General features: G+C 42.0%; 2 protein-coding genes across 2 annotated transcripts in view; one reads left to right on the top strand and one right to left on the bottom strand.

Annotated features, from left to right (window-relative positions):
• The window catches only part of ncapd3 (non-SMC condensin II complex, subunit D3), a 32,567-nt gene extending 22,040 nt beyond the window's left edge, over positions 1 to 10,527 (top strand). The window contains exons 29-35 of the mRNA XM_023969008.2: positions 1,720 to 1,887; positions 2,265 to 2,386; positions 7,171 to 7,259; positions 7,388 to 7,435; positions 9,031 to 9,093; positions 9,189 to 9,243; positions 9,330 to 10,527. Of these exons, the coding sequence (XP_023824776.1) occupies positions 1,720 to 1,887; positions 2,265 to 2,386; positions 7,171 to 7,259; positions 7,388 to 7,435; positions 9,031 to 9,093; positions 9,189 to 9,243; positions 9,330 to 9,402 (618 nt within the window). The 3' untranslated portion in view covers positions 9,403 to 10,527. The remainder of the gene's footprint in view (positions 1 to 1,719; positions 1,888 to 2,264; positions 2,387 to 7,170; positions 7,260 to 7,387; positions 7,436 to 9,030; positions 9,094 to 9,188; positions 9,244 to 9,329) is intronic.
• The window catches only part of LOC111951038 (junctional adhesion molecule 3B), a 43,813-nt gene continuing 26,983 nt past the window's right edge, over positions 9,504 to 26,333 (bottom strand). The window contains exons 2-9 of the mRNA XM_023969009.2: positions 15,419 to 15,487; positions 15,156 to 15,269; positions 14,767 to 14,919; positions 13,830 to 14,032; positions 12,737 to 12,836; positions 12,067 to 12,196; positions 11,790 to 11,844; positions 9,504 to 11,713 (exon numbers count right to left, since the gene is read on the bottom strand). Of these exons, the coding sequence (XP_023824777.1) occupies positions 11,678 to 11,713; positions 11,790 to 11,844; positions 12,067 to 12,196; positions 12,737 to 12,836; positions 13,830 to 14,032; positions 14,767 to 14,919; positions 15,156 to 15,269; positions 15,419 to 15,487 (860 nt within the window). The 3' untranslated portion in view covers positions 9,504 to 11,677. The remainder of the gene's footprint in view (positions 11,714 to 11,789; positions 11,845 to 12,066; positions 12,197 to 12,736; positions 12,837 to 13,829; positions 14,033 to 14,766; positions 14,920 to 15,155; positions 15,270 to 15,418; positions 15,488 to 26,333) is intronic.

The raw sequence follows: 26,333 nt of genomic DNA on the forward strand, positions 1-26,333 counted from the left end.
AATGTTTGTATCCACCAGGATAGTGAATACAGTGGAGTAGGGCTCTTCTGATTCCAACGCTACATTGGAGTCATTCAATGTTCCTTTTGATTAGCTGAGGTGATTTGGTCAAGTTTGAAACACTCTTATTTGGAAACATTTTCTTTGTTTTACGAAACAGTTTTGGAAACCTTGAACACTCAACTTAATAATGATCCAAAAATAACTTTGCAAATACAAACAGATTTCCTGAGTAAAAAAAAAAAAATCCAAACACCACTTTGAGCCAATGTTTTGTGTTCTCACCGGAGTTTCCATTAGCTCAGGAAGTGTCATAGTTCGGGTAAATGTGCAACTAGGGATGTTAATCGGTAAGCTACTGAAAAGACACATGACTGGTCATGCTTATCGGTCTATAGGTTAATTAGTATAATTTAGTGGAATTAAATTGGTGTGTGTATTTTGGGTAGTCGTCATGTATCTTATTTATCACGCATACACAGCCTAGTTTGAGGAGCGGAATAGCTTATCGCCACAGGGCAAGAGCAGCTGGTACTGGTGCGACCTGTTCTTTTATAAGCCCAGTCATTCCGTGTTAACTGTTTTGATGTCCATGATTTTAAAGAGCTACAATTTTCTTCTTTCAACTCAAAGTTAAAGCACGCCTCCCATTCGAGTGCATAGGCGATAGTCAATAGTAGGCATGCTATCAGTGCGTCACCCATCACTTTGCAATGTGGATTTGAGGCGATATCATTGTTTGAAACCTGAACATTTTACTTTACTTCAAACAATCAGTATAGGGAAAAACATGCCCAACCACTATTGCCTCAATGCGACGCTTACCCCAAAAGTTTGCAGCAAACATTAAAAGGAGCTGACACAGGAGTCTGTGCCTGTGCTAGCAGTTAGCAAGCATGCAAACACAGGCCACCGAGGAGAGTACCATCTGTAGCTCTTCAACTTCAGAGAGGGACTCTGGTGCAGAACCTAACCATTTGCTCCCGCCTACCATAAAGCCATTGTGAAGCAGAGGCCGGTCACAGGGCTGTTGTAAACTAGAGAAGACAGACATTGGTTTTCATAACAAGTTTCTTTCGTTGTCCAGAAGCTAAAGGCACCATTCTAGTTATATTAGCAACCCATCCTAGTTGTTTCTAACGGATTTTCATCTGTCACATATGGAACCGCTCGCATTAAGTGCGCTGTTTAGACTGGTGTTTTTCCGCTAATTGCAGTTGCGTGTTCAATAATAGCTTTTCGACTTTAAGACAATAGGATTTCTATTGTTGCATCTAGATGAATACCCTTGTATGTATGCATGCATAGTATTTCCTGTTGGTCACGTCATTTTACTGTTTGGAACAATTTTGTTGACTGGTTAATAAGGGTCTGTTAGTCCTCAGCCAAATTGACTAAAATGTGCATCCTTATGTGCAACGCAAAACACCTCGTGGAAATCTGTGTTAAAGAAGCCCACAGTAATTGGATCTTCTGTATTTGTCAAATTTATTTTGGGGGTGATATGAAGTTTCTGAGGTTTCCAAAAGCATATTGCACACTGATTATTAAGGGTTAGACAGGGTGTCGGGACTGTTGTGCACATTGGCTGCGCTGTTGTCAATGGTTCGAATGAAACCCAATGTCTGTATGGACCTTGGGTTCTCAAGCTAGTCTGATCCTAGATCTGTTCCTAAGGCCAAATCCTTAGGGGATATAACACTTCTCCCTGCTGTCTAGCTGACCATGCAGGACTACCGCAGTGAGGTGAAGGAGTTCTTTGCAGCGGACGAGCAGCTGGCAGTAGAGCTGGAGTACAACCTGAAGATGTATGAGAAGGAGCAGGAGATGGAAGCCCAGATGGTCCACTGCTCCCTGGGAGGGGATGCTGCCTCTGGAGGCACGCCGGTGAGCACTAGGCCTAGTAATGGAGGGAGGTCTTGTCTTTTTTTTTTTTTTTTGATAGGAGTACTTTCTTACAGCCATTACTCTTTGCTGCGAACAGCCTGAATAGCAATCCATCAGGAGCCCTGCTGGTAATGAAGGAATTGCCCCTTGATGCCTAACTTCCACTTAAGTCAATCTCACTTACATTGATGTCAGTAGGTGAAAATTCTATTTAAGTGGAAATTAATTAAAAAGGTTACTAAATCTGTCTGTAAAAGAGAGAATATGAAGAAATGCCTGACTCGATGTCAATTGTCTAAATGTCTACAGGCTACATATCCCATACATACTCTCATAATTGTCCTCCTCCACCATACCTCCCCCTCCCTGTCTCTCAGATCCTGGGCTCCCCTGCCCCTGCTTCTGCCCACAGGCTTCTCCAAACGGGCTTTGCCACGCCCCAGCCCGTCGGCCCCAGCCACCGAGGCCTGCTCACCCAAAGACTTGCCCAGTCAGACAGGTACAGCTCTTAGCTGCATATAAGCACAATGCTTTCATACCTACCTACTAGGATTTCTGTTAGGAAAATGTTTATTTATCGAGGATCGAACCCCAGGCTGTAGTGACGACGCAACACTGCGATGCAGTGCCTTAGACCGCTGTGCCACTCGGGAGGCGCGTTTGATTATGTTTTTGATGGAATGTTGGGAGTGCTGCAGAGATGCGTCTCTCCAACAGCACCCTTGAGAGGCGCGCTGAGAATAGACAAGCTAAATATTTTGTGCCCCTGCCTTTAACAAAATAGGCACTGCTTATCTAAGGGCGGCATCAGAGCTCGCCTAAAAAGCCCATATGCCACTGGTTGAGGGAAATTGTCATTGTTTTTGTCAGAATTATGTGAGGTTTTATGTGTTGGCCAGTTCAGAAAAAGGCGCCATAGGCGGCCGCCTAATCATGCCTAATGAGCGTGCCGGCCGTGATAAAGTCATTCTTTATAGGGGAAATACAAGCAGGATATTATATTGCGACAGTTGGAACTTAAAATGGCTCAACAGAATGAAACAAAACACTTGCGAACTGGTTTAAACCTTCACAGAAATGTTATAGGCTATATTGCAGCAATTACCAGGAAGTGCATACCATACCCAACGTATGACAATAATAGGCTAATGACATTTTATAAATAGGCCTACAATAATGATTAAACAAATTGTTATAAATACGAAAACATTTATAAAGTTCCAAATTTCAAGTCTACCAAAATAGCGAGTTGCACATTTGGCCACGCCAACGTTCTTCTCATCTTTGTGAAGAACTACAATATTAAAATGCCATATGGAGGACAGCTCTCTTTACTATAGGCATATACTACAGGGTTTCCGTTAGGAAAATGTGGAGCTGGACATTTTGACCAGCAACATTTTCAATTACCAGACATTTGATAAATGTACCTGATCCATATGCGTTGGGTGCTTAACCTGATTAGGGCATCCACGCACGGTGCAGATCACATTTAGAATATGGTAATTGATATTACTAGAACATGCAAGTCGAGGATGCAACGATGTGCGATCCTTTCCGAATTCTGTTGTGTGCTTTGAACATGTTATAACTGTCCACATTTACTTTTCCTCAGCCAACAAGACCAGTAACAAACAGCAAAATCACTAGCCTATGTCAATCTACTATAGTAGAAAAGTTTACGCTACCTATTTTATTGGTCAGCTTGTCGAGAAAGAAATGGCCTATTCCAAACAGACTCTGGGACATTTGTGAGACGATGGATCCCAAAGTCATACAGTGAGTAGGCCTAGGCTATATGAGTCTGATGCAACAGCTCAAAACGTTTAGTTGATGAACTATTTCTTCACATTATAAGCGCAGCAATGCAGTAGGCTACGCGTGAATGTTCATTCCATTATGCAAAAGGACACTGCACATGCTAGCGGTTTCATGTGACCGATGAAATGATCTGTTAGAAATTTAGAAAGGGAGGAGATCTAATGGGCTACCTTGAAGCAAGGTAAGACATGTGTCATGTGTACTAAAACGTTCAGGTTTCAAACAATTAAGTATATGTTTTAAAAATGCATACTGCCTTCGGCTCATTGCAAAGTGGTGTGTGACGGCTGATAAAGCCTGCCTTCCGTTGCCGTTTGATGCCGTGTTCAAAACAACTGGGGACTCAGAAATCTCTGACTTCCAACTTCAGTGCGTTCAAGACTGGCGGGAAAAAACAAGCTCCGACTAGGAAAATTCGTTTTGAACGGTCATCCAACTCGAGCCTCTTTCTAGATCTCCGACCTGAAGATCACTGAAGTCATTATTTGACCTCGATTTTTCAGAGTTCACAGTTGTCTTGAAAGCACCACAAGATGCTGCAGCAGCAACTCTTGCACTGTCAGACAGATTTTCCACTCAAAGGCTCTATCTGTATGCGTGTGATAAATATGTATAATGAATATGCTGTACACGGGCCAATTTAATTCCACAAAATAATGCTAATTAACCTATAGACCGATAAGCATGACCAGTCAACAGGTATTTAAATAAATTAATGAGCTAAAAAGCATTATTTCTCAAAGGGATTTTTATCTTCTGGCCAATGTCCAGTGTCAATTTTATTTATCACTTWWAAAAAAAAAAAAACGGACGAAAGACTGCTATTACTGCCTAACGCAAACCCTGGCATACTCTAACTTTAATTTTACTTCAATTAAAAAGGCCTCCATCTTTGCAATCACATCTTTGCAATCAACAGTAGCCCAAAGCTCCTCTCTCGGACGTTCTCTCCTCACCAGTACGGGCAGGCACGTAAGGCAGCACGCAACAGTCGGGGGTGCATGATTTATTTTGTTGGCCAAAAGCCAGCAATTACCGGCTGACGGAAATCCTGCTACTTACCTATACTGTACATACAGTGCATTCGGAAAGTATTCAGACCTCTTGACTTGTTCCATGTTTTGTAATGGTAGCCTTATTCTACATTGTATTAAATTACATTTTTCCCTCATCAATCTACATAATACCCCATAATGACAAAACGAAAACAGGTTTTACATTTTTTTGCAAATGTGTTGGGGGGGGGAAAACACACCTTTTTATTTACGTAAGTATTCAGACCCTTTGCTATGAGCTCAGATGCATCCTGTTTCCATTGATCATCCTTGAGATGTTTCTACAACTTGATTGGAGTAAATTCAATTGATTGGACATGATTTGGAAAGGTGCACACCTGTCTATTTTAGGTCCAACAGTTGACAGTGCATGTCAGCGCAAAACCAAGCCATGAGGTCGAAGGAATTGTCCGTAGAGCTCCAAGACAGGATTGTGGCGAGGCACAGATCTGGGGAAGGGTAGCAAAAAAAAATCTGCAGCATTAAAGGTCCCCAAGAAAACAGTGGTCTCCATCATTTTTAAATGGAAGAAGTTTGGAACCACCAAGACGCTTCCCAGAGCTGGCCGCCCGGCCGAACTAAGCAATCAAGGGATAATGGCCTTGGTCAAGGAGGTGACCAGGAACCCGTTGGTCTCTCTGACAGAGCTCCAGAGTTCCTTTGTGAAGATGGGAGAATCTTCCAGAAAAACAACCATCTCTGAAGCACTCCACCAATCACTACCTTTATGGTAGTGGCCAGACGAAAGCCACTCTTCAGTAAAAGACACATGACAGCCCAGTTGGAGTTTGCCAAAAGGCACCTAAAGGAATCTCAGAACATGAGAAACAAGATTTTCTGGGCTGATGAAACCAAGATTGAACTCTGTGGCCTGAATGCCAAGCATCACGTCTGGAGGAAACCTGGCAACATCCCATGGTAAAGCGTGGTCACAGCACCATGCTGTGGGGATGTGTTTCAGCGGCAGGGACTGGGAGACTAGTCAGTATCAAGGAAAAGATGAGTGGAGCAAAGTACAGAGATCCTTGATGAAAACCTGTTCCAGAGCTCTCAGGACCTCAGACTAGGGTGAAGGTTCACCTTCCAACAGGACCATGACTCTTAAGCACACAGCCAGGAATGGAGGAGTGGCTTCAGAACAAGTCTCTGAATGTCCTTGAGTGGCCCAGCCAGAGCCCGGACTTGAACCCAATCGAACATCTCTCGAGACCTTGAAATAGCTGTGCAGCGACGCTCCCTATCCAACCTGAGAGTGCGTGAGAGGATCTACGGAGAAGAATGGGAGGAACTCCCCAAATACAGGTGTGCCAAGATTGTAACGTCATACCCAAGAAGACTCAAGGCTGTAATCGCTGCCAAAGATGCTTAAACAAAGTACTGAGTAAAGGGTCTGAATACTTATGTAACTGTAATTTCAGTTTAATTTGAATAAATTAGCAACATTTCTAAACCAATTTCTTTTTTAAATATAAATATGTTGTATACTGTGTAGATTTCCTGGGGGGGGGGGGGGGGGGGGMATTTCATCCWTTTTAGAACAAGGCTGTAACATAACAAAATGTGGAAAAGGTGAAGGTCTGAATACTTTCCGAATGCACTGTGCCTAACTTAAGACTACTTATACTTGGTGTGAAAATATTACACCCATTTTACGTCACCTTGAATCCTCTACTACAAGGTGGAGAGTCGTATGTCTAGACACATTCCAGTCCCAGATTGAGCAATCTCAAAAGGCGCTATTAAATGCCTAATAATCTTAGGTCCAATGCAGCCTTTTTATATTTTTATATATATATATATATATATATATATATATATATATATATATATATATATATATATATATATATATATATATATATATATATATATATATAAATTATATATATATATATATAATTTCTGGGTAACAATTTAAGTACATTACTGTGATTGTTTTCAATTAAAATGGTTGACAAATTGATTTTTAAAGAGCAATTTCTTAAGCAAGAATTTAGCTAGGAAGGGTCTAAGTGGGGAAGGGAAACATGAACTAGCTGTTATTGGCAGAGGTTTGGAACTCTTATTTGTTAATGAACTAAATTACTACCTGGTGATGTCACTAGGCAGGCTAAAACTCCATCCCACCATAACAGGCAGAAACTTCAGGCGGTTTCAAAATCATACATTTCACAGTATTATTCCAGACTCCTAGTCTGGAAATTTATATAAAACACAGGAAATCATGTTTTTGACTGCACTGTGCCTTTTGATCTGGTATTAGAGGCATTACTCCCATTGTCACTTCAGCTACACCTACAACAACATTCTATTACAACCACCACTATGGGCACACCTTGCTGCTATGTGGAATGGGAGAGCGTAATTAAGCTTGTCTCTCTGACTGGGTGTTGTGCTCGAACACCAGGCGTCAGCCAGCGAAGCAGAGGAGCGGGCCACACAGGAGCTGGGTCATGGTGACCGGCGACAGAAACTTCACACCTCTGGATGGATCAGGTATGGCCGTCTTTCATGACCACACCGCTGACTAGACGGATCTAGATGGAAATAGCCAACTCCGACTTGGTGAGATGTGATTCCATTTGACAGATTTCTTTCCTTTTTCTTGTGTTCCACTATTACAGTGAAGCCGAAAGGAGGCGTCTGCGATCGAGCTATAAGCACCCCGCAGGGTAAGTTGGACAAACCCAGATCTGAATCCTCCTTCTCCTTCAGGAGTCAGACACCCTCCCGCATGCCAAGTGTATAGGCTGTGTGCATGTCCCAAGAGCAGCTAACATTGAATGAGGAGTATCATGTGGAACTGAATGGATCACACTGCTCTAGACATTCAATCTCTATATGCATTGATCATGCAGTGGTTACCATCCATTGTGCCCAATAATGCTGATGCTGCTAGATTTCCCTCATTGGAGATCTTTGTACATGGGGTCTTAAGAAACCTTGTGATTGGGGAAGGAGCCTTCTGAATAGGTACTGTCAACAATTTACTGACTCAATGAAAGCTTCTTCATGTAGAGCAAAAAGAGCTGCTGTTGGGCCACAAGTCGATGGCTGGCAGCCCCATGATAAACCCCAACAAAAAAAAACGTTGTCCAGAGGTGGTCATTTCCCACTCACTGAAGTCATTCATCAATTGGCACTAACTGGCAAAGCTGGATGTTCTACCATCTTCTTAAAATCTGTTTTTAAAACTAACTCTAACCTTAACCATACTGCTAACCTTATGCCAAACCCTACACTTAACCCTAACCTTAAAAGGGAACTATACCACTTTTCAACCTCATTTTCATTGTCTCCAATGAAATACCAGTGTCAACTTATGTAAAATGTGATTTTTGAAACACTATTAGATTGGCAGTGACGTGGGGAAAAATAAAATACCCTCCTTTGGGCTAGAAACCCGTTGCAGGTTTTGAAAAACATTGTTTTTTTWAAAACCTTTAAACTCCTGTGTCACAGGATAATTTTCTTACGACCTTAATTTTTTTTTCTTTTTTACCACAGATCATTGAAATGCACTGTTTTCACACACTTTATGACCAAAGTATGCCAGCTAGTGAAGCGTGATTCTTCACTTTAGAGAACGCATTTCCACTGCTCTAGAGTCCAATGGCAGCGAGCTTTACACCACTTCAGCCGATGCTTGGTATTGCGCATGGTGATATTAGGCTTATGTGCGGCTGCTCGGCCATAGAAACCCCTTTCATGAAGCTCCCGACAAACAGTTCTTGTGCTGAAGTTGCTTCCAGGGGCAGATTGGAACTCGGTAGTGAGTGTTGCAACCGAGGACAGACGATTTTTACACACTATGTGCATCAGCACTTGGCGGTCCCCTTCTGTAAGCTTGTGTGGCCTGCCACTTCGCGGCTGAGCCGTTGTTGCTCCTAGACATTTCCCCTTCATAATAACAGCACTTACAGTTGACCAGGGCAGAAATATGACGAACTGACTTGTTGGAAAGGTGGCATCCTATGACGGTGCCACGTTGAAAGTCATTGAGCTCTTCAGTAAGGCCATTCCACTGCCAATGTTTGTCTATGTAGATTGCATGACTGTGTGCTCGATTTTATACACCTGTCAGCAACGGGTGTTTGAAATGGCCGAATCCACATACTTTTTTGTGTATGTAGACACTGGTTTGGTGCTGAAGATGAGGTTGAAAAGTGGCGGAATTGCCGTTTAACCAAACTACTAACCTTATGCCTTAAATTAAATATCAAAAATCTAATTCCCCAACATAATATCCCTATTACATGTTACTCAGGTAACATAAATGAAGTTACATTCGGGGAAGGAGTCAGCGCCATCTTCAGTGACCGGAGAACAGGTATGCAACATTTGGACCTTTAGACAGGTGCCATTTGATCACAAGTGGACACTGATGATGTGTTTGGTCTGACTTTTTAGTTTTTTTCTTCATAGGTTCAAAGACTGGAGAAGAAGGACGTGTCCTTCAATTGATCTCACCTGATCAGCAGTAAGTACTTATTTTTTTTATCAAAGTAAGCTTTAAACCATATAATGGTCGCAAGGTTTCACCTAATTCATTTCTTGTGTTTTCAGAACTCCAGTGCCAAGGCAATGGAACGTGCAGTCCCCACTCAATCAAAAAAGAACAAGACAAATACATCAGTAGCTATTTCTTTTTCATGTTCTCTTCTGTCTATACTGAACACACTTGATGTCCCATGTAAAATGTTCTTTATTTTTGTAAATGAAAATCCAGCACCCATGTCAGAATATTAGAAGTGAGTTTTATTAATCATTAACATACGGTTCAAGAATTCTCAGAGGATTTGTACCAGGCCCGAGATGGGTGTTACATTAGTTTGGTTCAGAAAAATCATGTTCTCAATCAAATAAGCGTGTGAACACTTGAAACGCTTGAACCTTCACATGATTTCAACGCCAACCTCAAGTATTGGAGAAATTCGAGGCAGATTATCAACACTGGATAGCTTGAACCTCATCAACCTTGGATTGGAGGAAAAGCGTGATTGGCAGTCAGTATTTGGCTTAGCTAGCCCCAACCATAGAACATGTATTGGAATCTCTTTCACTGTGTATTTAAAACTACATATTGCCGGTTTTGAAGAGGGCTGTTTAATAAAAAAATATCTTATTTTCAATGCCTTGGAAGTTGCCGGTGTTTTCTGGCCTTTATGGTAAATGTAGGCGGCATGCTTTTGTTTCTCCATCTTTTTAATCTGTTAACAAACTTTGTGTATATTTTCTTCTATTTGTGTCTTTACTCTACCAAAAAGAATTCCCACTATTTAGGCACTATTGCATAATAAATCTCTATTTCTACTCCAATGGAAAAAAAGTGTAATCCTTTAAAACAATGCTAAAAGAAAATAATCTATTTACAAAACAAAGCAGATATGTAAAAATGATTTGGGTGGGAAAATGTTCCATTATTCTTGTCAATGTCATCATTCCTCTCAAACGCCGTTCGTGGAGTATTAAACATGCAATTCAGGTTTTTGTGCATTTTGCAGTATTGTGATTGAGAAATCCCTTTAAAATAAAATGTTAAAATGTGTTAGATGGCATGAAGCTGATCTACTGTTGTAATGGCAGAAGGCACTTAAGAGGAATGATCTTTATCAAAGTACAAATGAAAACCTTAAGTACCTGTTTTGTAAAAAATGTTTTGCATCTGCATTAATTGGTTTCTACTAGCTACAGGCAATTACTCTATCTTGTAATGTTTTGTAACTCTTGGATATAAATTCATTTGGGAAAACGTCAAATACAATGTCTTAGGTCGTTTACTTGAATTTGAAATTCTACGTTTTTTGCCTGGTGTAGAGAAGCTTGTTCAATGTAAAATGTCCTATGTGCAAACATTAGGCAGATCGTCTCTACCATGACCATGTATTTTTCAAACCATGGGAAGAGTTTCATATTGCCTCCTTGGGGACACACACACACATACAAACAGTTATCTATATACAATTTTTAGCCAACATAAACCCTGTATTACAAATACTCAATGTATTCCTGACATACAGCAACAACAAAAAATGACAATATATTCAATATATACAAGATAAACTCAAGCATAGAAGGACACTTAAAATCAAGGATATATGCAGCACTGATTGTGTACAGTATTTCCCAGCTTTTGGCTGGTACTCATTGAAGCCTTTTACTGTCCAAGACACTATCTACAAACATTTAACTTTCAATATTAACATGGAAATCCCAACAGAAATTAAAATATGTAAGACCGTTCTAGAACCAAACCTTTATGGTAAAACAAGTCATTTTGTGATTGTGTTTTTTTGGGGGGGTAGGAAAGGTGAAATTTTACAGCTGAATACTGAGTGGTTGAAACTTATTTTTCCCACAACCAAATAAAAAAGTATGCTAGTATTTTACAAATATTTAAAAAAGTAAACCTTTATCTATAGGCATTTCAAAATATATTCCATCAAAAATAGTCTGACAAATTTTGCTGGTAGAAAAAAAAGTTATATAAATGACAAAGGTTTGAAGCACATGTTTAAAGTAGAAATATGTCATGTTAGATTTACTTCAGAACTTAGCTAGATGTTTTTCCCCTCCTGGCAGAACATCTTACATAAATGCTTTTCCCCAGCAGATAGTGTTAAAAACCTTATTGAAACATGCTATAACTTTAACGTAAAAATCTCCATAATTTAGCAAAATAAGTTGTTTGGTGATAAAAAGGTCAACAAGCGGGTTTCAATACTTATCTGTGTCTGTAACGATGGTTAATAGTTCTATATAGATTTGTGAAAACTTGTCACCTTTGGCAAACTTGAATCGTTTCAGACGTGCAGAGAGCTCAAGGCACATACTGTGGCAGCTCACTGGTCATCTCACACACTTAGTGAGTTCAGTCCAAAGTATCACACCTTTCCCTTCCATGCCCTTCCTCTTCAGATGACAAATGAAGATTTGTGTCGGAAGTCGCCCTAGAATAAAAAGGGAAGAGCAAGTAAGAAAAAGTTGGACTGCCTAGTTTAAAATATCGTTTTTTTCTTTACGCACCTCGTCCTCTGTCCTGACGTAGTCCACTCCGTCTCCTTTCGCTGGGGCTTTGTAACTGTCAGACACAATGGAGACATGATCAGAAGACATTTATGGTGTTGCAAAAACAACACATTTCTAGTAAGAATTGTTCCATGCATGTTATAAAACCATTGGCTGTGAGTTGACCAGGTCAAGTTGTGAAGTCAAGGCTGTTCATAAGGTCTAAATAGGCAAATGTTAAACCTCAATGAGCCATGACCCATTGCCGCGCCGCTCAAGAAGAAGTCTCACTCACTTGTTTCCTGTCTGTTTCTGGCTGACGAAGTAGCCTCGCTTGTACGCACAGCAGATGCCCACTGTTATACACAATAGCACCACCACCACCACCAGCACTCCCAGGATGATCCCGGCAATATTGATGTTATCTGGGGAGAAACAACAGGATGAATGAAGAATTTATGTTGAGGTATCTTCAACTGGCTCTTTATGAAGGAAATACCGGACTACGGGAATAACATGCTTCAACATGTAGGCTTGGGCGATATACTGTATACTGGGGTATTTCGAAATACCGACAGTATGATTTTCAATACTGTTTTTAACCCACTGCTTATAACTAAGTTAAGTATAACTATATGAAATCTAAGATGTGTCAAATAAATGATATCCAGCTCAGGGCTCCAGCTGTGCATTTGGTTTGCTAACTTGCTAGTGGCTAGATGTCAAGATCAAGCTTCTTGGTTACAGCAGAGACATTCAATCCCCTCCTGGATCAAGATCCCTGTTGACTAAATTGTTTTGTGCTTGTTTTTATTTATGTCACCCCTTGTGTGTGCAAATTCTGTAATACCGTATACCCCAGTATGGTACAGAAACGGTATGATGATATGAAAATCTAGATACCGCCCAACCCTAGTGTGTTGTGTAACTTGTATACAACTGTGTCAGCTGTCAAACAGACTTACAGACTTCCATCGTCTGCGGTACACATTCTGAGTGACCCGCGTCGTTCTTTGCTCGGCAGAAGTACTCTCCTGAGTCGTCCTTTCTGACAGCACTGAATTTCTGCAGAGGAAAAACCAACAACAGTATAACCGGTGTCCTTTTGTTCTGGTGTATGTACAGATGCTGTAAAATATATTGGCACCCTTGGCACTTTACAATGGAGTGCAGTGTTCAGAATGTTCAGTTTTTTCTTTTAAAAATGGGTTGACTGGCTATTTTTAACCTGTGGGCACCTGCAAACTCACCACAGTTGAGAAATTACATAATAAATGCGAATCATTGCCTCTAACCAAATTAATTAGAATTTAGAAACATTTTGTCCATGCTATTTTTGGACTTTGTAGTGAAAATTTTCAATTTTAGTTTAGATTATTAGTTGTTTTGGTCCTATGCAGTTGTAAATCAAACAAATGCACATGTAAATACACAGTTTTTCAAATGTCAACTTATTTTCGAAGAAATAGTCAATCCTGCAAGGGTGCCAATATATTTTACTGCATGTGGTAAAGTGCAGGTTTATAACGAGGTCCAATTGGGATTACGTTGCAGGTGGAACTGTCACCAAAATTAGTTGCTTTGATGTTCAACAGATATCGCTTCAGTTTTCGTATGCTGTCTCCCATCACATTTGAACCCAGGCTAATGATGTCTTGTCCTCTAATTCTAGTCCTGTTGATAGTTAGTTGGCTTTTGGTTAGTTGGATACGAAACGCTGATTTGGCAGTGTAAACTGGTGGTCTTCAAGTAAAAGAGGCCGGTGTAGCATGTAATAGGGTGTGACTCCCTGGAAGTATGTCAGTGACAGCCAGGCCAACCTTTAGAGGCTAGTGTGAAGGTTGAGTGGAGGGCCTGGGGGCGAGCCATTGACTGTGTCTGGCTGAGCAGGGGAGAGGGAGTTCAGGAATGTGCCAATGAGGACTGCAAATTCCCCTCATGCCTCAATCCCTGCGCACCATCAACTGTTTCCCCAAAATATCCGCACCTACCCCCACAGCCTCGCCCTGCCCTAGAGTCCCCTTCCCTCCCAGTCCTCACACAAAAACACACACTTACCAGGGTTCCAGTTTCGGCGTTGAGCGTGTAGGAGGAGTTGAAGAACTTGGGGCTGGTCTTGGGGTCATCGGGGATCTCCTCCTTGTTGCGGAACCACTGGTATTGAGACTTGGGGAAACCTTCGTCCTCCACGCAGCGCAGCTCCGCCGCCTTCCCCACGGGCACCGATTTGGGGACAGCACATTTCGGCACCACTGGCTTCACTGTGGACACAAACACATATTCAGCAGTGGCAACATTCAGCATCTGAACGTGTCAAATCAGCACAACCCATGATACACATTTGGTTATAGTTACTAGGCCAATGAATGACCTCTGAGAATGGGTACGCGTCTTTTGCCCTGTGCCAAACCCTGTCAACTAAACACACGGCACTTTCCATCTTTAGCGGTGCTATTTAGCGGGGATGCAGTTTCAGAGGTTTCCCCATATAGCCCAGAACACGCCTTTGCGGCAGGGACAGGCCAGTCACAACGCATCCTCATACGTGTGCCAAAGAGTTGGCCTGACCTACAAAAAAGTTTCAGCTTACAGCATTGAAAGTAGTAACCTCTAAGGCTGTTTGTAGGGACAATGAGTATGTTCATTGTGTTTTGTATGTTATGCTTCATAGCAACTTCCAAAAGCAACAAGGTTTAAGACTAAGAGCAAATATTTTGGCAGTGAAATTATGAGGTGCATTAAAGAATTGCATCGCAAATGACTTGGCAAACATGCAATTTCAGCTAGGTAGTGGCAATTCTTCCTTCCCCAAACATGCAATTTCAGTCATAGCCACAGGGTGATGCATCTTTGTGTTGGTGTAAAGTCTTAAATTTGTTCTGGTTTCAATATTATACCACAGTTTACTTTCGTAATACAACTAATAATGTGATTATGGTGCAAAAAGCTAGTGGTGTGTTGGGTAGATGTGAGTTGAAGCGGCTGATATACCTACCTCTTACGACAAGGTTGATCAAAATCTCATCAAAGGTTTTCTGGTCAATTGGGGCGGTGACCTCGCAACGATAACTGGCTGAGTCTGATCTTGTGGCATTGGTTATCACTAATGTTGCAGGCTCTCTGATCCTTGCTCTGCCCTCCAAATCTCCTGCAGGAGAAAAAAAAACACACTAAGTTCCCGCTGATTTAATACAGACATAATTGATGAGTATAGAACAGAATGTCATTCCCTTATTAGTCAGATAACTGCTGTTTGTAAAGCAGGAATTGTTTGTTTCTGTAAGATGATCAGAATTTTTTATTTATTTTTGTCTCTTTGTGTCACTTTGATATTGATATTAGTGAAGATGACATTAAGACAAAGCACTCAGTTGAGTCCGTTACCTGAGATCTTCTTCTCAAAGTAGACATAACTGGGCTCCCCATCCTTAATTTTCTTCCATTCGATTCTGGGGTCGTTTGTGGAGATGGACTCTATCAAACAGGACAATTCGATAGCTACCAGACGAGAAGAGAGGAAATTAGATGCAAGGCTTTCAAAATGAAGAACCAAAGGATTGATGTTGTTTGGTGGTTCTGGTTCTTTAGTGTCAAGTCAAAGTCATGCACATCGGTGTATACATTACGAGATCTCTATTGGCTCTTACATTCAAACTCGTTGGCCCATGGCGCATCATTCGTTGTTCTCAGAATCACTGCCAACACGTTGAAGTAACCTGCAAAACAGGAACGAGGAGGAAGAAACATAAGTCTCACAGTCACACGAACTTTGCCATTACACTGATGACCTCACAAACTATGTGCGATGTCCATTAGTGCCTGTTTGCCGGGCTATGGTTGGTGAGCTCGCTGTTACGCCCCCATTAGGGTTGTTTCTAACCAGTTAGCTCATCCAAAATTCCAGGAACTAAATTAACATCAATCCCCTCGCTCCCAATCTACCACCCCACCCAGACGCATTCTTCATTCTTCCCAGTGTACCATGGTCTGGATCTGTTACCTTCCATTTTTAGTCTGGCGGGGCGAACCGACGTGGACTTAAGGGGGGGCACAGTTTCTACGCACTGTGAGTAATTGTGCAGGGAGGCGCATGCCCTTCTCGGCACGAGCTCTCCCATGCCAGTGGCAGCCTAGCAGCCTGCCCGGCCCCTCTCTCTCCCTCTCTGGGCCTGACGCGAGTGCCCATGTGGCAGTAATGGGCCATGGGAGTGGGCACTGCTGAATCATCCCGACAGGCCATTCCTCCACACATGCATACCAACCCAGTCACACAACCATGAATAGTCTCCCTGAGACTCAGATGATGCTTAGGTTCAAGTAGCTGCTGGTCAGGGTCACAGAGGCTTGGTCAGTTGGCTTGAGTGAACTGCATGTCAGTGTGAATGAATGTCCTAAAAGGGATAGTTCACCCAAATTACAAATGGACATATTGGTTTCCTTAACCTGTAGGGCCAGGACGATACCAGTATCACAATATTTTTTCCATGGAAAAGAATGCAAACATGAAGCAGATCTTACTCTTTGGTCCGTTAAAAACCTACTGTATGAATAATATTGTGTGCTATAGCTTGGAAAATAAATACATGTGACTCTGGATGACAACATAATGCTTGTTTTCAACATCAGGGCTGTTTTCCTAAGGAAGTGAAATCTGCTTCGGGTTTTGTTTCCTTGCCACGATACTAACGAGTATCGCGATACTGGTATTGTCCCGGCCCTAGTAAGCAGTCTATGGACAAGGTATGTCAGCAATCCATGCTTTGGTTTAGTTTCCCTGGCACTGTTTCCAAATGCTAATGTTTTAGCATTTGTGGCACAAATCCCATTCAGGACATGGTACCGATATTAGCATTTTTCACACATCATATTCAAATAATTTATAAGTGACTTTGTTGAGCTTTACAATCAATTTTAGATGCTTTCGGATGATTTGGACATGATGCGCCAAAAAATGCTAATATCGGTACCATGACTTGAATGGGACTTGTGCCACTAAACGGTGCTAGAGAAACTAAACCAAATCATTGATTGCTGTCATACCTTGTCCATAGACTGCTTACAGGGTAAGGAAACCAATGTGTAATCTGTGTGAACTATCCCTTTTTATTTCCTGCAGTGTGTGCCACTTCCCACTGCCAACCCCTAACTTTACTGTTCCACTCTATTAGATTGTTTCTCCTGGTGACGCACTTTGACTGAGGCCAGTGGCTACTTCACCTGACTGAAACCAATAACCAACTCCAACTCTGTGGGCGTTTTCATTAAGTGGTTACATCCAGGAACCTTACTGATCCAGTAACACGGCTTGGCGCCCCATTGCGTCCCAGCTCCCCATCCCTGTCTAAAGAAAGAGGCCTAAGTGCCCCTGTCCATTAAAAAGACAGGAGCACATTTAGAGCCTTTTACCGGCTGAGTTCACCGGGCCTCTGCTGACACAATGAATTAGCAAGACACCACACAGTTCTTTCACACAGTAAGGCGAGTCTGCGACCTGAAGAGACAAGTCTGTCTGAAAGCATAAGATTACGGATCCTTTGGTAGACCTTTCCCCAGGAAACTCTCCTTACACCCAGGCATTAGTAGGTGTATTTCCTGTCCCCCTCACCCTGGTCCTGCTAAGTCAATGTCAGTCTCATACCAGTTCCCTGCTAACTATCCAATGCACGCATGGGTGTGGGAGCTGTTTGGGGTCGCCCTCTAAAGCAGACTGGGTAAGCTGCTTACCCTAAGGTCTATGAGATCGTTACTAGACCACAGCTTGTTTACCTTATGTCGTCAGTTTAAACACCAAGCTATACATTGTCCCACGGGCTGAAAAAGGCGAATATTCACCCGCTTAACTTAATATAAGATTAAACATTTAATGAAATGTAAAGTTCAGGAGTGGGAGTGATGGAAAGGAAGGACTATAAGTAAGTCTTTAGTGTAGGCCTTCAAAGCTTTAATGTTCCCCCATTGCTAATGTTAATTGCTATGAATCTTTAATAGCAATATTTTGGGCTTTGTCTCTCGAGATGTGATCCATTTCATATAGTTCTAGTTAAACAAAGACAACACAAGTTAGGCCCTGAGAGTAAAAAGTTCTACATTTATATATGTATATACAGTGGCAAGAAAAACGATGTGACCCCTTTGGAATTACCTGGATTTCTGCATAAATTGGTCATCAAATTTGACCTGATCTTCATCTAAGTCACAACAATAGACACACATAGTGTGCTTAAACTTAATAACACACAAATTATTGTATTTTTCTTGTCTATATTGAATACATCATTTAAACATTCACACTGTAGGTTGGAAAAAGTATGTGAACCTCTAAGCGAATGACTTCTCCAAAAGCTAATTGGAGTCAGAAGTCAGCTAACCCGGAGTCCAATCAATGAGACGAGGTTGGAGATGTTGGTTAGAGCTGCCTTGCCCTATAAAAACACACATTTGAGTTTGCTATTCACAAGAAGCATTGCCTGATGTGAACCATGCCTCGATCAAAAGATATCTCAGAAGATTAAGAATGGTTGACTTGCATAAAGCTGGAAAGGGTTACAAAAGTATCTCTAAAAGCCTTGATGTTCATCAGTCCACGGTAAGACAAATTGTCTATAAATGTAGAAAGTTCAGCACTGTTGCTACTCTCCCTAGGAGTGGCCGTCCAACAAAGATGACTGCAAGAGCACGGTTCAGAATGCTCAATGTTAAGAAGAATCCTAGTGTCAGCTAAAGACTTATAGAAATCTCTGGAACATGCTAACATCTCTGTTGACGAGTCTACGATACGTAAAACACGAAACAAGAATGGTGTTCATGAGAGGACACCACGGAAGAAGCCACTGCTGTCCAAAAGAAAACGGCTGCATGTCTGAAGTTCGCAAAAGTGCACCTGGATGTTCCACAGCGCTACTGGCAAACTATTCTGTGGACAGATGAAACTACAGTTTAGTTGTTTGGAAGGAACACACAACATTATGTGTGGAGAAAAAAGGCACAGCACACCAACATCAAAACCTCATCCCAACTGTAAAGTCTGGTGGAGGGAGCATCATGGTTTGGGGCTGCTTTGCTGCCTCGCCCTGGACAGCTTGCTATCATCAACAGAAAAATGAATTCCCAAGTTTATCAATACATTTTGCAGGAGAATGTTAGGCTATCTGACCGCCAATTTAAGCTCAACAGGAGAACGACCCAAAACACAGAAGTAAATCAACAACAGAATGGCTTCAACAGAAGAAAATATGTCTTCTGGAGTGGCCCAGTCAGAGTCCTGACCTCAACCCGATTGAGATGCTGTGGCATGACCTCCAGAGAGTACTTCACACCAGACATCCCAAGAATATTGCTGAACTGAAACAGTTTTGTAAAGAGGAATGGTCCAAAATTCCTCCTGACATTTGTGCAGGTCTGATCCGCAACTACAGAAAACGCTTGGTTGAGGTTATTGCTGCCAAAGGAGGGTCAACCAGTTATTAAATCCAAGGGTTCACATACTTTTTCCACCCTGCATTGTGAATGTTTACACAGTGTGTTCAGTAAAGACATGAAAACTTATAATTGTTTGTGTGTTATTAGTTTAAGCAGACTGTGTTTGTCTATTGTTGTGACCTAGATGAAGATCAGATCACATTTTATGACCAATTTATGCAGAAATCCAGTTATTTCCAAATGGTTCACATACTTTTTCTTGACACTATATAAACTCAGAAGAAGAAAAGAAATGTCCCTTTTTCAGGACCCTGTCTTTCAAAGATAATTCGTAAAAATCATTTTAAAGGGTTTAAACACTGTTTCCCATGCTTGTTCAATGAACATGCACCTGTGGAACGGTCGTTAAGACACTAACAGCTTACAGACGGTAGGCAATTAAGGTCACAGTTATGAAAACTTAGGACACTAAAGAGGCCTTTCTACTGACTCTGAAAAACACCAAAAAGAAAGATGCCCAGGGTCCCTGCTCATCTGCGTGAACGTACCTTAGGCATGCTGCAAGGAGGCATGAGGACTGCAGATGTGGCCAGGGCAATAAATTGCAATGTCCATACTGTGAGATGCCTAAGACAGCGCTACAGGGAGACAGGACGGACAGCTGATCGTCCTTGCAGTGGCAGACCACGTGTAACAACACCTGCACAGGATCGGTACATCCGAACATCACACACAAATTAGCTACTGTATTTGTAAACTGAAACATCAAATAGTTTTGTCAAAGCCTGCAAGTCATTCACATATTACACAACATCGAGAGCCTAGTTGAAAGTGTTCAGGCGGAAGTAATAGAATACCTCCACGTAGAAAAAAACGTATTTGCTTGTTTGGTAACTCGCTAATGCCTCTGACAAGCCCTTGCAGCCATGGTTATGTGGCAAACTGTACTTTTGAAATGTCAAGTCCTTCTTGATTGGGATAGTCACAGAGGGAGAGATTCTCAACTGAGAAAATCAATTCTATAGTAGAATTGGTGCAGAATAAAGATGAATATCAATCACCACTTTCCTCATATATTTCTAGCTATATGCAATCTTATTTGCACAACTGCAGACATTTCTTCCCCCCTCAGAGTTCAATTATGCATGTATGTAGGAGTGTATGTTAATGAGAGAATTATATAGGCCACGTATCTCATGGTACATGATAACATAAAACAAAAACCTGTTGATTGTGTGCTCATTAAAACAAAGCCACATAAGCTTACCTAAATATATCACTTAGCACAATAGTATTTTGTCTTTGATTTCACCAAACAGCTTTCTTTTTGTTTTGACCAGCTAATGGACTAGCTTAGGCAAGCCCCTGTTCCATCTTCCTTGTTAACTCAGATAGTATTAGGTGCAGATTTGGTGCTTAAGTGAGCTTGATACTCCGATAAAAGGTTGTGAGGTTTGCCTTAGAAGCAGCTGTCCAGGAAAAAGTGTGCAAAAACCCCAGTCAAAATGAATAACTTTAAAGTCCCAACATCCAGACCACAATATTAAAGTCAAAACTCTCTTGGTGAGTGCAGAAGGCAGCTTTTTAAACAACACACTAAATAATACTGTGAAAATATACTGTCCCTAACAAGTCCCGATGTTTGGTAATTTACACACACAGTCTTGTCTGCAAGCAGGATGGCTGAATTCTTAATAATTTCCCAGGGTTGGCAGGTGAGGCTAGGTGAACAAAACAGAAATGGAGCAGATCCAGCAGGCCGGAACCTTGGTTGAACATACATCCTCTTAACAATTACATCCTCCTGAGCGTTTGCACGGCAACAGATGGAGCTTTCCTGATGGGGGCATTAGCTGAGAGGCGGCAGTGGCCAGGAAAGTGTTCGAGGACTAAGCAGCAATAAGGAAGTGATGACTGTGCACTGTGGGACAGGTGTCTCCCGTCTCTCTTCCCTTCCCCTGTCTGCCTCATCCTGACCTATGACCCCTCTGTCATCCTGTCTGTTCTCTCTCTCTCTCTGCTCTCCCCTGGGAAAGATTCTAAGGTATTGACCGCTTCCCAGTGCCATGATGCATCCCCWAACACCTGCGTCTGAGAGGCTGCAGTAGTGTTTCCCACTGTCTTCATATACAGTAGATGGCCAGGTCTTTGCAGTGTGTGTGTGCCTGTGTGTGTAGTTTAAGCCCTCAAACCATGCAGGTGCTCCGTGACCTACATTACCCTGTCTTTCCATCTCTCTTTCTTGTCTTCCTGGCAGGGCACAGCTGTGTGCGATCTGGCAATCTGCATGGGAGTATTTTAATCTCCCTCGCCCTTCTCAAGAGGGACGGCTGGTTCTTCTTGGTAATCTTAGTGTAATGCCCTGATAAAACCCCAGGCTTTGCGATGCTGAATAAAACAATAGATGAGGGACTGGAGACAAAAGCTATCCCTTGGCTTCATTTAGAATTATACGCAGATGACATGGAGCGATGGAAATTGAACTGAGGACTAGAGAATGGATGCCTGCATGTGAATTGGCTCCTAGCTTTCTGTGGTGTTACTATTGGAAAAATCAACAAGATTTCCCTTTCTGCTAGTTAGTTACTTTCTGCTAGCTCTGGCACCCCAATGGTGGAACAAACTCCCTCACGACGCCAGGTCAGCGGAGTCAATCACCACCTTCCGGAGACACCTGAAACCCCACCTCTTTAAGGAATACATAGGATAGGATAAAGTAATCCTCCTAACCCCCCCCCCCCCCTTAAAAGAGTTAGATGCACTATTGTAAAGTGGTTGTTCCACTGGATATCATAAGGTGAATGCACCAATTTGTAAGTCGCTCTGGATAAGAGCGTCTGCTAAATGACTTAAATGTAAATGTAAATGCTAGTAAAAGAAAGTTATAGAGGAGTGTGACGTCATAAATGGAGGGGTTCATTAAGCTTCCCAGTGAAATCCCCAAAGTAACAATTCTGCCTAGCACCTCCGCGAGATACACCCACGTCCCTTTAAAACCCCAGACATCAAAGTACCTAGTTTTGCAAATTATCTGCTAGTTGCTGTTTTTCGAAGCTTTGTTCATGTAAGGCTACACCCCTTTGGAACACACACAAACACACACGTGATTAGGGATCACATGGGACTTGGTAAATGGGCAGAATCTGCTTTGACACATCTAGTCAGTGAACATTGAGCACATCCCGTTCATTCAGCAGCGCATGAAGCAGATAATATTCCTTGTTATTTTTTAACTGCTGCATTGATTTAATTCCCCCAAGAGGAGGACGGCTGTTTGTTCGCTGAGCAAGTGGTGCCCACGGAAAAATGCATTATCCTCAGTCAGCGCCAGCAAATTGGATGGGATGTGTTTTTGTGCTCTGCAACTTCCACTCCGTATGTGGATTGTGTTAAACTAGGCTCTATCCCAGTGCTAAGACATATACAGTCCAGTATAACACTCCGCAAGACTTAAGAACTCTTCTCCCTCCGCTGCCCTAAAGGCTCTGCAATGCTGCATGTTGGCCATGGTGTGTAGTGGGTCACACATTCTCCAATTCAACCACCCGGGTAACTGCCCTCCTGTACCTCCACAGTGTCTTGGCCTGGAGAGTTTTACTTGTAGCTGAGGGAGTCTATGTGAACACTTGGAATTCCTTCAAAGAGAGTAAATATTTATCTTTACAAGCAAAACTAGGTTACAGTTTTTGTCACCACATACTTGACCACAGAGTTTTCTTTGGTCGGTGCTGCAAGAAATTAACTGGCAGGCCCCTCATGAAATGTGCATGCTAAACCAGATTGTGGTTTCAGTTACGTTTATCCCAGAAAATCCAAATGCTTTCACAAGACTGTCAGACAGGATAGTTTTCAAAAAATATTTTTTTAAACGTCTCTGATACATTTTACCCTTGGGCGATGCCAATTCTCACTTAGCTTAGTTGCTAATGTCTATCTGGATGCAAAGCCAGACTAATGAATGAATGAATTGACATTTACATTCCATACAGCATAAGCTCCTTGCTAAGAAAAGATTTTGCACTGATTCCAAACAAATCATGCTCCAGTTTCCACAGTTTCTATATCTAAACATACAAATTCCTAGACTTTCTTCCCTTACCCCACCAGTAAACAGAAGCTCTGGTGGTGACCCACCTGTTTGTGTGAGCTGGGGAGAAAGTGGCTGAACTGACCTCAAGTCCTCTGTGAAAATAACAACCTCTAACAACAACAATAGGAGGGACTGGTTTTAGGGCTAAGCTCACAGGCCAAGTGACCGCAGGTTGTGTGGTAACAGCTGTGGTCATCCGGCAGTGGCGGTCACTCTCGCCAGCTGACTTGTCCGGTCAACTTTCTTATCCCCCCTCACCCCTATTTTTACCCTTCCACCCACAGTTTAACATTATGGGATGGGAGGATACATAGTGGCGAGGGCACACTGAAGCTTCTTTACATAAGCACTGAAGATTACCACCATGTGCCTACTATTACCATACCAGAGGTCTTATGTTGAATTTTCATCTCTTTTCTTTGGCCTATCGAAAAGTGCCACTTCTGTTCTTATTGGATGACACTAATAACCTCTGGTTTCAATAAAACACTGAATCCATCTGTTTATCCACCAAGCTTGAGCTCTGACCAGATATTCTGAAATGAAAGGTTTGTCTGCTGTCACAGACAGTCACAGATATGAAACCCAAGGAGCAGTAACAGCATCTGCGTAGGCGGCAATCAAATAAGTAACCCTAGGCAACTAAAACAATTTGACTATTGCAGTGATATGCTGTGATAGCACAATATGCTGTGATAGTGCCCTAAGATTCTCATATCTTTGTGCCTTATTATCCCGAATCACAGTTTGTCGCTAGACTTGCCTTGCCATTGCTGTTTTTCTCTCTCTTATCATAATTGCGTAATAGCTGAACAGTCTACAGATGGCACCGGCAGAAAGTCATTTTGTATCCAGAAGGCTGGTGTTGCTAGTGGATACCAGAGCTGGGAATTACGTCACATTGGCTGCATCTATATGATGATTGAAACAGTCTCTGGATGATTGTCAACTGTTGTGAAAGGATGACAGATCTGCTGAAAACGCGTACAAGCAATCAAATTCCAAGTTTGGAAATGTACAGGAGGAGCTTTGTAGTCTTCCCTCATTCCAGTGTGACTAAATATAGTGCAGTTCAAGCAAAGATAACGCAAGCCTCAAAGAAAATGCCTCAGATACTCCTTCAGCTGCCGAGCAAATGTCACCAGGCTTGATCTTAGAGAGGAGGGCTGAGCGTAGTGACAGTGCAAGAGAGCAGCAAACTTCAATTGTATGTCAAATATCATGCTATATCAAACGGTATAAAATAAAATCAAATGTATTTGTCACATACACATGGTTAGCAGATGTTAATGCGAGTGTAGCGAAATGCTTGTGTAAGAGACCTACTGCTGAGAAACTGCACTGTGTATGTGTCTAATGGTCCCTGATTAGAAGTTGTGGCTGGGTATCAGGAGTGAGCTCATTTGCATTCCATCTTTTCCAGGTCGACTCTGACACAGTTCAGTGTTACCGGGAAGGGCTCTTTGTGTATTCATTTATTCTTCATTTGTGTGGCTGCAATAGGCCCCGCTCTGTGATGCCTTCTATTCCAGGGCAGCCCCCTGTGCCTTTATGGCAGGGATGGAGCCCTCTTGATCTACACAGGTCAAAGACTAGGCCTGACTAGAACCACTGAGAGAGTGGAGGGGGTAGTAGGGGTGACGGTGTCACTGAATGCCTTGGAAGCTGTCACTTTGTTTCAGCATTAACGTCTGCATCTGGTCCGCTCTCACTTTGTCCTCCAGCGGAGTAGTTACTAACTCACAAGACTGGTCCACGGAGTGGTGGATGGAACTTTCACTCTGCCAGCTTTGGACGGGATCTAATCTTGCTTAACTTTAGAATAAGATGTGTCAAGTACTCTAAAATGTGCTATTCAATTGAGTGCAAACATTTTCTGAATGGTCTTTGAGGAAAATATTGCCACCCACATTCGAGTCATGTGCCCTTTCCTGTTTCAGTATGACAATGCCCCCTTGCACAAAGCGATGTCCATACAGAAATGGTTTGTCGAGATCGGTGTGGAAGAACTTGACTGGCCTGTACAGACCCCTGACCTCAACCCCATCGAACATCTTTGGGATGAATTAGAACGCCTAATCGTGCAACATCAGTGCCCGACTTCACTAATGCTTGTGGCTGAATGGAAGCAATTCCCGGCAGCAATGTTCCAACATCCAGTGGAAAGCCTTCCCAGAAGAGTGGAGGCTGTTATAGCATCAAAGGTGGGACCAACTCCATATTAATACCCATGATTTTGGAATGAAATGTTCGACGAGCAGGTGTCCACATACTTTTGGTGGTGTATCTTCACTCAACAGACCCTCTGTATACATAGACTTTACAGTTAGACATCACTCCTCACAATTTCAAGCATTTATTGTTACTTTTCTCCATAAACTATTCAGCTGAGCTAAACTCAAAAACACAGGCCTACATTTCCAGTATGTAGGCTATTGCCTGTGTTGTATTAAATGACAAGCATACTGTTTATATAACTGCCTCTTAGGTAATCTCTCCGTATTCGGTCTAAGTAAGCACCTACCTAATCATTTCCAAGGGCAACGTGAAATTCAGAGATCTCTGATAACATCAAATTAAACTTTTTTTGTCACATGCGCCGAATACAACATGTGTAGACCTTACCGTGAAATGCTTACTTACAAGCCCTTAACCAATAGTGCAGTTAAAGAAAGAGTTAAGAAAATATTTACCAAATAAACACAAGTAAAAAATTATATAAGTAACACAATAAAATAACAATAACGAGGCTATATACAGGGGGTACCGGTACCGAATCAATATGCGGTGGTACAGGTTAGTCGAGGTAATTTGTACATCAATAAAACTACGAGAGGGTGATCTGATGACAGGTAAAATAATCTAAGCTTAGAGCTGCTAATATAAATATTTATATCCAGGCACAATATTTACACAGGAAGCGTTATAAGTGGGTATGAAAGTGAGAGTGGAGAGGAGTGGTGTGCCAGTTCGACATGCTGCTGTGCATAAAGTGAAGCTGCCCTGCTATGGGTTGTGTTTAGCCAGTTTTTGAGTCAATTCTGTCATTTGAG

Source organism: Salvelinus sp. IW2-2015, linkage group LG23 (genome assembly GCF_002910315.2).
Source record: "Salvelinus sp. IW2-2015 linkage group LG23, ASM291031v2, whole genome shotgun sequence".
NCBI lineage: Eukaryota > Metazoa > Chordata > Actinopteri > Salmoniformes > Salmonidae > Salvelinus > Salvelinus sp. IW2-2015.